We start from the raw sequence: 13,269 nt of genomic DNA on the forward strand, positions 1-13,269 counted from the left end.
CTATGTGCAACGTCAACTAGTTCGGCTGCAACTGCGTCTGCCTCTCGTTGCTTTAGGTAGAATGATCTTGCGGCCATCGTCAGCCTTACAAAATTCAAGTGGTCGACGACATTGCTACCCGACGGCAACTCTGATCACAACCTCTGGATGAGATAATGGTGTGATCACAACCCTCATCAACCTCATCATCAAACTACCACTAAACCAAATGTCGATTTACACATTCCAACTATAAAATGGAGAAGGAATATTTTCTAATATTTCATATAATTACCTAAATGATCTGCACATTTGACTTGTCTGTATTTTTCACAGTTGCCATCACAGTTAGGACTCCAATCTCCAGTTATCCATCTAGGACAAGGACTTTGATTACATCTCCTGACGTTGTTGGGCTTCAAATTGGGGTCGCACATGTGGTAATTTTCTATTCCCGCATTATCCAAACATCTAAATAATTGTTTTTTCCTTCCGTTATCACCACAAGTTTCAGAACACTGAAAATGATATATTGACTCGAATAGAAACGATTATGTGTAACTACTCACATCTGACCAATCTTCCGCAACCCATCTGTAGGTGTGGTATGTAGAAAAAGAATTTCCCATTATGGTATTGTCGACATCATTAATTATAGAACCTCTTCTAGTATAAAACGGATAGGACTGAAATAAATAAAAAAAAATAAATTTCGATTTTTATACGAGTTATTGGCAGTCTTACTTCACACGGCGGTTTAGTACACATTCTGGTCTCTGTAGGTAACAAAAGATTTTTACAATATATATCATCTAAAGTTCCAGAATAATCCGGTTTCATGCAAACGAACATCCTCCTTTCGATTCCCATACCGCAAGTAACAGAACATGGATGATAACTATTTAACGGCGCCCAAATTCCGCAGTCCTGTTCGTTACAAATTTCCCTATCGTCAGGTTTCTTACTCAAATCACAATCATGATTATCGTGAATCCTACCATCGAGGGTACAATAATAGGTTAGATTTCGATAACCTCCACCGCAAACTGATGAGCACTATAAACAAAAATATAAGTTAACAGCTTCACTTTGAGGGATGTACATATAAGCGTTTTTGTGGTGGGATTGTGGCAAAATTAAACACCAAATTGTACTAATTTATTAGTTAAAAAACGTAACGTTTTCAAATTCGTTGGTTCTTTTAAAAAATATTGAATTCATCGATTTCAAAAATCAATATTCAAATTGACGCAATACTCAACTGATTAATACCCAGACGATGAATACATAAGTATTCGAAAGCTTGGTAATATATTGGTGTTTAATTTTGCCACAATCCCACTACGAAAACGCTTATAATCTAGCTTGGAAAGATTTATATATAATTAAATTCCCTTCTACCCTCCAGGATGTAAGGCTCGCTCCATTTTTCTTCTTCAAAACTTTTCTTATCACTTCGTCCCATGTTTCTTTTGGTTTTCCTCTGTTTATTTATTGTTGCCCATTTGCTGGCCAAACTTTTTTTACTTGTTTTGAATTGCTCATTCTCTGGATGCCCATGTCAGCTCCACTGCCTTTTTTCAATGAATTCAATGACCGGTATTAGTTGCAGCTCTTCTCTAATTCTATACTTTCTTGTCACTCTTTTTACTCTTATCAAATATTTCATCTCTGGAGCTTGTATTTTGTTTTTTGTTGCTAATTTAGCACCTAAGCTTTGGAGACACATGGTTTCTCTTGAAATTTCTCTATTTATGAATTAATCTATTGACCAGAACATAATATACTTTGTTGGCATTTTCAATTTTCCTATTTATTTCCTTCTCTCGTATTAGTTTGTTATTTTGCTTTTTAAATCCTATCCTTGATTTTAAAACATATACTGTAGCCGAAGAGTATGGTTAGCCATAGGAATGGCTATAGATAAGTAATTAGTGAATTTACTTCTATAAAGTTGATAATAACAGGATCAAAAATGAATAAATTTCAATGATTTAGTCTTATTAAATAAATAATAATATTTTCTTTACTACTTACAGATGAATTTTCGGCCAAGATCCATTCAGGGCAGTTTTCAGTGTTACAAATCTGATTTGTGACCATTTCGCTGTCGTTACAATAGGAATCATCTATAGGTGTATAATTATAGTCCACGCATTTTGCTGTTCTTCTTTGTATACCACCCCCGCAGGTTTTACTACACTGAAAAGAAGAAATAAAAAATTTTGAATGTTGAATTGGTAGATTAGAGGTTAGAATGTGAGAATATTAACTTTTTAAGAAAGTACTTGTATTTGGGGCTAACGAAATCACTTTGTTTTTGTTTTAAAAAACAATTGTTTGAAAACAATTTAGTTTCTTTGTGTAAAGAGATGGCTTACTGTCATATTTATTCATTTTAAAATTTATTTTTCGTTATTTTACTTAATTTTATTATTTTCTTGAAAATTTCAAAAATTCGCTCAAATTGGCCTAATTTTAGTCTTCAAATTGGGTCTACAACTTATCAAAATCAATTTGAGTTTGCTTGAAAACATAATTGTGTAGAAAAATTCAGTTTCTCAGTGTGAGGGGATGTTTCACTGTCATATTTATTGATTTTAAAGTTTATTTTTCGTTATTTTACTTAATTTTATTATTTTCCTGAAAATTTCAAAAATTCGCTCAAATTGGCCTAATTTTAGTCTTCAAATTGGGTCTACAACTTATCAAAATCAATTTGAGTTTGCTTGAAAACATAATTGTGTAGAAAAATTCAGTTTCTCAGTGTGAGGGGATGTTTCACTGTCATATTCATTGATTTTAAAGTTTATTTTTCGTTATTTCACTAAATTTTATTATTTTTTCCTTCTTATATTATAAAAAAATGTTTGTTGTATATCTGTAACTACAAAATCAATTATTGTCGATATAAAAAAAATTAATATTAGATTATTGAGAAAAATAACCGACCAAAAACTTATAGAATCGAACTCCTCGTAACTCCGACCATATTTGTATTGTTTTTTTTTTTGAAGATTGGCTCACAACCAATATAAAAGACGAAAATACTACTATGAATTTAATTTTTTCTGAAGCCGAGTTTATTTTTGACATTCTTCTTTTCGCTCGAGTGCGTCAATTTTTCAAAAAAAAAATCCTTAAAACGAACCAATTATTTATTAAGGGTACAACTAAACAGACTGAAAAAACAAAACACCAATATATCTATTTGAAGTTATTAATGAAGGTATTAACGATGTTTACGAGTTGTCGTAGTAAGATATGTGTCAAAATATATTTATGTGTGATTATTTATTGTTTATATTTGACCGAATACGATTTTACCCTCCATGATGAAATATTTCTTTTGTTCTGTTTAAATTTTTTTCACTTGTTCTTATCTAAATCTTTTTACTTTTTGTTATTTTCTTTATTTATTTGTCCATTTCTTTCTTCTTTGTTTTCATCTTCTCACTAGCTTTTCAAATTCGATTTCTTTATCCTTTTTTACCGTTTTCTTTATTAATTTCTTCATAAATTGCTTTATTATCTGCTCTTTTCGTTCTAGATTCTTCCTTTTTTACCTTGACTATTTCTTTTTCTTTATTTGATCCTAGTCAATCAGTTTTGCTTTTGGTTTTTCACTTTTTCTTTACCTCTTTCCAAAATCGATTTCTTTATCGGTTTTATTGTTTGCTTTATTTATTTATTTATTTATCAACTGTTTTCTTTTTTGAACCTTGTATGCTGGATTATTTTACCTTGACTATTTTTTTCTATCATTTTCTCTACTTATTGTTTTTAAATTGCTTTCTCATTCGTTCCTTTTTTGCTGGATTCTTTCTTTACAATGACTATTTCTTTTCCTTTTCATTCAATCAATTTATTTATTTGTTCATTTCGTCCCAGATTCTTCTTTGTTCTCATCTTCTTACTAGCTTTTCTTTATTAATTTCTTTATAAACTGTTTTCTTATTTATTCCTTGTGTGCTAGATTCTTATTTATTTTACTTGACTATTTTTTCTCTATATACATAACCTATTTCACTTTTGGTTTTTTCCTTTTACTTTACAGCTTTTCCAAGTCAATTTCTTTATCCTTTCTCATTTGTTCCTTTTTGCTAGATTCTTTCTTCCTTTACATTGACATTTCTCTTCTTTTTCACACAATCAATTTTGTTGCTTTTGATCTTTTTATTTCTTCTTCACAGCTTCACCAATCGGATTTTTTCATTATTTTATAGTTTTTCTTTTCCTCTATTTGATTATTTATTTATTTCTTTGTAAACTGCTTTCTTCTTCGTTTCTTTCGTACTATAACCTTTCTTTTCTTCTATTTGATGTGTGCTCAATCAATTTTTGCTTCTTGGTCTTTGATCTCCTCTCACAGCTTCTCCAAATGGATTTCTTTATTATTTTCATGGGTTTCTTTATTTATTTCTTTGTAAACTGCTTTCTTCTTCGTTTCTTTCGTACTATAACCTTTCTTTCCTTCTATTTGATGTGTGCTCAATCAATTTTTGCTTCTTGGTCTTTGATTTCCTCTCACAGCTTCTCCAAATGGATTTCTTTATTATTTTCATGGGTTTCTTTATTTATTTCTTTGTAAACCGCTTTCTTATTCGTTCCGTTCGTACTAAATCCTTTCTTCTATTTGATCCTGCTCAATCAGTTTTTGCTTTTAGTCTTTTACATCTACTCCAAATCGATTTCTTCATTATATAATTGCTTTCTTTATTGATTTCTTTCTGTACTGCTTTGTTATTGCTTCCTTTAGTACTAGATTCTTCGTTCTTTTCCTCTCTTCGGCCCTGTTCAATAAATTTTGCTATTGGTCTTTCACTTTTTCTTCACAGCATCTCCAAATCCATTTCTTTATACTTTTCATTGTTTTCTTCATTCTCTTCTTAATAAATGTCTGGATACTTATTTTTCTCTATTTGATTATACTTTTGGTTTCTATTTTTTCTTGTATATTTATTTATCCCTTACCCTTCACCTACTTACCTCTGACCATGGAGAATAGTTCCATCTTGTTGTATTGCAGACAGTATTGCAAGATTCCATTGCAGGGGGTCTTGGTAAAACGGTACAATGTCTGTCATTGACACGTTCATTGTACGATGGATTATTCTTGTCCATCTTCATACAGTTGTAATGGATATTTCGAATCCTAAAAAAATTTTCAGTAAATTATACTTTATACAGGGTGTTGAGAAACTCTCCTATCAAACAACTGCGATTTTTAAAAATTCATCTAACCTAATTTGATTTATGTATATATTTTAGACACATTGTATGTGTAATTTGGGTCTGAAAGGAGACTTTTTCGACATTCTGTATATGTTTAAATTCACTTACCCCTTTCCGCACTGCGGTGAACATTCGCTTCTCCAATCAATATTCCAAGTCAACTGACAATTCATGTTGCAATCTCGTTTTTGCACTTGACTTTCGTCCAAGTTATCGCAAAACGTTGTCGGAACTTCGGCCTGCGTTGTCAAATCTACACATATCGGAGTTCTGAAGGATTTACCTTCGCAAATGGAATTGCACTTCGACCAAACTTGATTCTGAGTTATCTGCCAACCATAACTGTAATTGATTCAGGATTATATCTTCAAATATTAACTGCGTGTATGACGACGTTGCCAAATTTGAAAATACGTCATATAGGTGAACACACTGTTCCCATCAACACTCACAATTACACTGTTTGACGCGCATTTCGATAACCATGTTATCGTCTTCAGAGACCCGAGGTAAACTAATAACTAATGAGTTTACTTATCTTAAATTCTCCCACTAATAAATCTTGTCAAGCGAAAATTTCCCTCCTTGGAAGGAGGAAATTTACAATTATTTTCGCGAGACAAGGTTTATTGGTGGGAAAATTTAAGGTAAGTAAACTCATTAGTTATTAGTTTACTTTCAATCTCTGATGACGATAACGCGGGTCAAATAGTGTAATCGTGAATGTTGGTGTAGTGTTAGTGTCAACAGTGTGTTCAGTATGAATATCAACAACGGTTCCAGAAATTCCAACTTAGACGTCATCCAGGGCTGATGGATATACTCAATTTCCTCGTGTGTAACCTTCTATTTGTGTTGTGAGTTAAAACGTCAAATTACATTGAGCGTTTAAGGATGCAGTACCACAACTTGAAACATTTTCATGAAAATATTGAATTATGAAAAAATTTTGAACGATCCCGGCTTTTGGTATTATGTGTTTCATAGTTTGCAAATTTGTGAGGTTATGTATAAAATGTTTCGATAAGGAATTATTCTTTAATTCCAATTAAACTATTTTCACGTGTCGTAACTACCTTTTAATGAAACACCCTGTACTTTTATTGCATTTTTAGAATCTATAATAAATTTCGATATGATTTTATTAAAAATATAATTATGCCTCATTCAATTAGTTATTTAATTGTTTTTTTGTTGATTAGTGGTGTGTATCGCATCACAAAAAAAATTTTTTTGGAAACTAAGCGAGTTAAGTTGAAAATTATTAGAAATTGGTTGATTAATACCTGAAGCTTTTTCAACTTATAAAAATTTTCCAAAAAATTTAAACGGGGTGTTCAGAAATTGGCTATGAAAATTGAGTAATACACTTTTTTTTTAAGTTGTATATTTTTCAACTAGATTGTTCGTTAAATTTTAGAATGAATTTAATTTAGATATAGAGTGATCAGTATAAACTTGAAAATTTTTACCAAATTTTTTTTTATTCTGAGTCAGCATCTACCAACATTTAAAACAACTAAGAATTGAATCTTTAGGCATATGATAATATCAGATTATATTTCATTGAAATTCAGCATATATTTTATATTTTCAATAAAAATACAGGGTGATTCATTACAAAGATAATGGAACACAAACAGATTTTTTAAATTTTGACTTTTTCGTTGGAAAATAATTAAAACAACTTTCTTTTTTATCAATTTGAATTAAATCAAATTACATCAATTACTTATATTTATCCTATTTTTATTATTGTTAACGTAAAAAACTGTATAAACTAGCAGGTATTGGAACCAACGGATTGGGTAAGTTTGTTATATATTAGGGCAACATGTATACCGACCCCAAGAGTATATTTTTGGGATACTAGGGAACCCAATCTTAACAGCTGATCTATTAAAACCATTTCTCTTAGAAAGTTTAGAATGTGGGATGACTGTAGCTACCAGAGATCCTCTTTTATCATGTACACCACGACGAAAAGGTCTATTGTTTCCCCCTTTCTTGCTGCGACACTGGAGGATCCAGTGTTTATAGCTGACATGGTAATTCCAACTCCTCTTAGACAGTTCAGAATGAGGAATGACTGTAGCTATCAGAGATCCTCTTTTATCATGTACACCACAACCAAAAGGTCTATTGTTTCCCCCCTTTCTTGCTGCGATACTGGAGGATCCAGTGTTTATAGCTGATGTGATAATTCCAACTCCTCTTAGACAGTTCAGAATGAGGAATGACTGTAGCTATCAGAGATCCTCTTTTATCATGTACACCACAACCAAAAGGTCTATTGTTTCCCCCCTTTCTTGCTGCGATACTGGAGGATCCAGTGTTTATAGCTGATGTGATAATTCCAACTCCTCTTAGACAGTTCAGAATGAGGAATGACTGTAGCTATCAGAGATCCTCTTTTATCATGTACACCACGACCAAAAGGTCTATTGTTTCCCCCCTTTCTTGCTGCGATACTGGAGGATCCAGTGTTTATAGCTGATGTGATAATTCCAACTCCTCTTAGACAGTTCAGAATGAGGAATGACTAGCTATCAGAGATCCTCTTTTATCATGTACACCACAACCAAAAGGTCTATTGTTTCCCCCCTTTCTTGCTGCGATACTGGAGGATCCAGTGTTTATAGCTGATGTGATAATTCCAACTCCTCTTAGACAGTTCAGAATGAGGAATCACTGTAGCTATCAGAGATCCTCTTTTATCATGTACACCACGACCAAAAGGTCTATTGTTTCCCCCTTTCTTGCTGCGATACTGGAGGATCCAGTGTTTATAGCTGATGTGATAATTCCAACTCCTCTTAGACAGTTCAAAGTGTGGGATGACTGTAGCTACCAGAGATCCTCATCTATTTAATATGAAACCAGTTGTAGTGCTCAGAAGATTTCGTCCTCCGTGCTACAGAATCTAAATGCTGCATTATTTGCTAAGTCTATAGTCTTCAGGGGTCCTTAGAGGCGACAGTGCCCCGACAGGACTCCTGTTAGTATTCGTAGATAGTTTTTACTGGGGTTGATACATTCATCAGATCTTTCTGGTTATAGTTTACCTATCCACCTTTTTGTGCAATGCTTTTTCTATTGTTTTGTAGCTGATACCACAGAAGGGTTCAGTTCCTATGAGGGATTTGTAGGGTAACTTTACTTTTCTTGCCTAGCTGTTTCAACTCGTCCAGGGATTTCCAAACTAGGTTGGATTTTATGATATTGGAGCTTACAACTTTCTGATTAAGCGTCTACCAAACTGTTCTTTTTTGTGCACAAGGGAAAAGAAATGAAAAACAAGTGGTTATAGCTTGTAAGAAAGAATATGACTTACAATTTTATGTGCTTATTTACTGTCACATTAAAATATGGAGAAATCATTTTGTTTCGCAAACTATGATGTTAAATAACAACAATTTAATTTCTTGGTCGATTTCCAAAATTTTATATGTCAAATTATCACCAAATGTCTCAAGTTACGATATTAAATCCATAGAGAAATGAATATAAAAAGCTAGATGTCGCTAACAACGCCGTCTCTTTTGTAGGAAATGGAATTTATGTGAATGTGCACTATATTTAGATGAAAATTGGATGAAATCTAGCTTTTTAAAACCCATTGTTTAAAAATTTCAGTTCAATTTACGATGGATGCTTGTTATAGTTGGTTAGACTTAGTAAATTTTGACATAATTTCCACTAAACAATGTTGCCAATGTCTATATTTTGGAGATGAAGAGCAAGAAATCTCCTAGCAATCAAATCGACTATAGTCCTTTTTTGTAGTGATTCAATTTATATGAAATAAAAAGTAGCGAGATGTTGCTGTGTGTCACAAAGTGAATAAACTTTTTCCTTAATTCGTTAGTTTAAATAGGAGTAGGATAGACAAGGTTGCATTGTTCAAATTCTTATCTTGATGTGTATAAAGTGGTAGGAACTACTTGGAAATCAATAAATTTTCTAATAAAAGTTCAAACGATTCACTAACTATTGGGTTTTTGGCCAAAATCGACAAAGAAGAACAATGAATCAAATCGAACTTAGAAGAGATTTTTAATAAAGTTAAACTTGAAATAGCCACTCTTTGACCACCTTAATGCGAAATAAGCCCATTTTGACCAAACTGAATAGATCAAATTGAAATTTTAACCAAATTCGAGTTCAGAAAAGGCATTTTCGACTTAAAATATTTTCTCAGAAATTTTTTCTGCTACAATCCATTTTTAAACCAACATAAAATTGATGAAGCTCTATTTGAATGAATTATATTGCGGAGTATCTTTTTTTGAGGTAATCAAAAACCATAATCAAGAATCATTTTTTAGAGAATTTAGGGAAGCCTCAAGAAACCAAGGAACTTTTTGATCAAATTTATTAAAAAAGCTTTTTTTGATCAAAATAATACCATTAAAACCATTTTTCGACTAGATTAGACCTTGTTCAAGCAAACAGAAATAGGAAATGACATTTTTTATCCAAGCCGAACTCTAAAAATCCGTTTTTTGATATAAATAGACTCAGAAAATTCAATTTTCAGCTAAATTATACTTCGAAAAAATAATTTATTAACCGATTTCAAGTCAGAAAAGCCATAAATTAATTCAAAATACTGAAGTTTTCACCTTTAAAGAGACATTATTATTCAGAAAAGGCGATCTCAACACAAATAAGCCTATTTCCGAGAAGAATTTGTAACAAGAATTTTTAGACCAAATTGAAATAAGAAATGCCATTTTTTCACAAAATAGAATTACAAAAAAAAATAATTTTTGACTCAGAAAAGCCATTTTTGACAATACTAACCCAAAGAATAACATTTAAAAACTATTTTTAAGAGAATGAAACTTTGAGGAAGACAATTTTTAAGTGATTAGTGACATAAGAATTAATTTTTTATTGAATCGGAATTCATTCGTCCAACTAAATATTGGAAAAGTCATTTTTGAAACAAGAAAATCCATTTTTTTGGTTTAACTAACTTCACTTTTTGACCAATTCTAACTCAGAGAAGACATTTTTTACTAATTTCACCCTCGACAACCATATTTAGACCAATTTTAAATGAAATAGCAATTTTTTTTATTTACTAGCTAAATTTTTAAAAATACAAGGCTAAGTTAAATTTCAAGGTAATTTTTGACAAACGTGCACTTCAAAATATTCACGAGTTTGTTATTTTGTAATTTCTTTCATGACCATAATGAACCGACAACTGATAATCTCTAATCAACAGTGATATTTGATTTGACAATTCAGAAACCTCACTCTACATCAGCTCCCCTAGTGGCGCTTTCTCGTTTACTTTAAGGAACTTAACCTCAAATACAATGTAGTCAAGTCTGAGCTCCCCTAGTGACGCTTTCTCGTTGACTTAAATAAAATTAACCTCAAATTTATATAGACAGAAGCAAGCATCGATTAGATGTGGTTATTTGGTTTTCACGTTTAGTGGCGTGGTAGATAAAGAACATACAAATAAATGTTTCTAAATACTATTAAAGGCTACAATTAAATTAATTTTTTTAATCAACAAATTACCACTTCACTCACTATTTTGAAAATAAATTGTATGTTTTCTATTTACCTACGAGGTTATTCTGTACATCTTAAAAATCTTCTGGTTAAATTCATTATTTTTAAATATAGTTTCGGAATCGAACTATACGTCGTAGACATTTTTAAACAAGAGTCTAAGGAACATCGAATCACTATTACCAATACAATAAATAAATATAGACGTAGAACCATTCACCAGAAAACGAAACTAATACATCAAAAGCGTAATACATTCATAAAATACCTTCTTACAAATCCCCTGTAGATACTGTAATGATATCTTGGATACCTGATAATGAAAAACACCAAAAAATATCGTTAATACAAAAAATTTTGATTAAATGTTCAGCAAACATACGAAAAAAATTAACTAAAAATAAAAATTTGAATAAAACTTAAGATTTAAGATCATTTTTTCTTATTTTAACAACTTACTCACACACTAACACTCACAATTAAATTGTCTGGTCTTTCGAGTCGGATAAAACTAGTATAAGGCTCGAAGGACCATATAGAGTTCTTGTAATTTAGTTGTAATCAATTATAAACTCTATAATAAGCTTTCTCAGTATTTTGATTAAACTCATTCAATCAGCTATTCCAGTTGTTTTGTCTTCGATTAAGAAATTTGGAATATAATCAATAGTTTCATTATTAATGATTGGCACAGTTCAGTAATAACCTTTAAACGACTACAAATCGCTTAAAATACATCTCTTTCAAAATATGAGCAACAAGCTACTACATTTTCTAGGCTTTTTTGTCTACAACATTGTTTATTTCTAACAAAGTTGTTAAAATAAGGTTATAATATTATTAAATAATATATAAGATTTTATCAAAAAAATCATTTCACGAACAATAGTATACATTAAAACGAACATTACCTCAAAAAAATATCATTTAAAATTGATAACGACGTTCAAATAGCCTTTCTCGTGTATTTGATTCCGTTTCAAGAATTTTTTTTGTATTGATGATCTCTTAGTCTAATTTCTAAAAACTGAGATGTCTGCCCTATGTAGACAGCGTCACAATTATTATTTTGTAAATTCTAATAAAACTACAAATAATTTAATTGACTACTGCTAAAAATTAATTTTTCTTATTAGAACAAAGTTCTAATTTAATTTTATTCTTATTTTCATATTCATGATGAAGGTGATCTATAGATCAATATAAATAATCAAATTGTCAGTGTCAATATCATATTTTGATAAAGTCTAAAAGAAAAGTGGAAACGTCAATTTTTTATCAATCTTTCAAAAATTATTTAAAAAAACTAATTTTGAAACAGAAGAAAACTAAAATCAAGAAGATTTAGAAACACAAGAATATGATTTTATAGTTACTGTTCATTTTAAGTACTTATATACTTTTTTTATGACTGTTGATATTGATTTTTAACTATATTATGTTTGCTGAAACAAATTTGGATTCATTTGGTTTGATTCTACCGGAAAAAAATATTGAAAGAAAGCATTCTTTCTATAAATATTAAAACATACCTAGGCGCTTCTTTGACATCTATGACATATCGGTATTGAATATTCGGAGGCGATAAAGTCCTCATAGACAAAAAACTAACGACCAAATCCTTGGGAAGCTTCTTATTCTTTTCGCTATTTATCCATTCTACGGGCGTACCGGATCCGCTATATTTCAACTTGATGTTACCGAATTTGATATCTAAACCGTCTGTATTCGCCATGAAGTTACCATTAAGAAGCGAATCTCCAGTTTCACCATCGATCAGTACTACAAATAAAAACATATCCGGTATCAAATTTGTTCTAACTCAAATTAGAACAATCGATTGCGATCATGCGTTGTACTAAAAAATCATCGACTTAAAAATTGACTTTCCATATGATTCTGCTTAAACGTAAAATTCATGAAAATTGCGTTTACGCGTAAAAACAGTTTTTTAATCGTTTAGTGACTATCTCCGAATTGCCAGATGGATGATATTTACCAAGATAATTATCGTCGACGTGCGGATAGGAATCTTGCGTTATATTAACGTTTGAACTGCCTTTTGGTATCCTTACAACTCTATTGTACCCAGTAGTTTCCGCGGGAGTGTTGTATTTCCCAGTAATTTCTTGACAACGGCTGTTGTTACCTCCACAAATGCCGCAATCATCTAAAATAAGACATGGTAAATTATTTTAATGAAACCACGGTCTGAGACTGAGACAAAATTCTACAAAGCCACGTGGTTCTCATATTGTCCGGGTTTTGAGTGTTCGGAATAGCCATGGCGCGGCGCTGCTATCTAGAGATTGATCATGGGTAGGGTAGGGATGAAAAATTTGACATAAAGCATACAAAATTAAATCGACAAATTCGTTATGCAGTGTCACCTCTTCTTCAAAGTCATTTCGTGTTTTTCACGTTTATTATAATTTATTTGAAGCTGAATATTCAAGATATTAATATTGAGAGCAAAACAAAAATCAGAGTTAGACAAATAACAATCGAAGATATAAATGT

General features: G+C 31.2%; 2 protein-coding genes across 15 annotated transcripts in view; one reads left to right on the top strand and one right to left on the bottom strand.

Moving 5' to 3' along the window:
- Positions 1 to 13,269, top strand: part of LOC130898658 (WW domain-containing oxidoreductase) — a 128,827-nt gene that overhangs the window by 21,503 nt on the left and 94,055 nt on the right. For 2 of the 10 annotated variants that reach the window (XR_009059917.1, XM_057808099.1), the window contains exon 7: positions 2,019 to 3,272. The exons of the other annotated variants lie outside the window; for them this stretch is intronic. The gene's annotated coding sequence lies outside the window, so the exon portion shown is untranslated. Of the gene's footprint in view, positions 1 to 2,018; positions 3,273 to 13,269 lie in introns of those variants that run through there. 10 annotated transcript variants of the gene reach the window in all.
- Positions 1 to 13,269, bottom strand: part of LOC130898653 (A disintegrin and metalloproteinase with thrombospondin motifs 9) — a 196,722-nt gene that overhangs the window by 13,980 nt on the left and 169,473 nt on the right. For 3 of the 5 annotated variants that reach the window (XM_057808084.1, XM_057808087.1, XM_057808085.1), the window contains exons 20-28: positions 12,749 to 12,919; positions 12,282 to 12,531; positions 11,018 to 11,062; positions 5,323 to 5,556; positions 4,969 to 5,134; positions 2,017 to 2,181; positions 724 to 1,035; positions 549 to 665; positions 275 to 497 (exon numbers count right to left, since the gene is read on the bottom strand). In XM_057808084.1, coding sequence (XP_057664067.1) covers positions 275 to 497; positions 549 to 665; positions 724 to 1,035; positions 2,017 to 2,181; positions 4,969 to 5,134; positions 5,323 to 5,556; positions 11,018 to 11,062; positions 12,282 to 12,531; positions 12,749 to 12,919 — 1,683 coding nt within the window. The remainder of the gene's footprint in view (positions 1 to 274; positions 498 to 548; positions 666 to 723; positions 1,036 to 2,016; positions 2,182 to 4,968; positions 5,135 to 5,322; positions 5,557 to 11,017; positions 11,063 to 12,281; positions 12,532 to 12,748; positions 12,920 to 13,269) is intronic. The other 2 variants (XM_057808089.1, XM_057808086.1) reach the window with 1 other exon arrangement.

This window comes from Diorhabda carinulata, chromosome 10, assembly GCF_026250575.1.
Source record: "Diorhabda carinulata isolate Delta chromosome 10, icDioCari1.1, whole genome shotgun sequence".
NCBI classification, from domain to species: Eukaryota; Metazoa; Arthropoda; class Insecta; order Coleoptera; family Chrysomelidae; genus Diorhabda; species Diorhabda carinulata.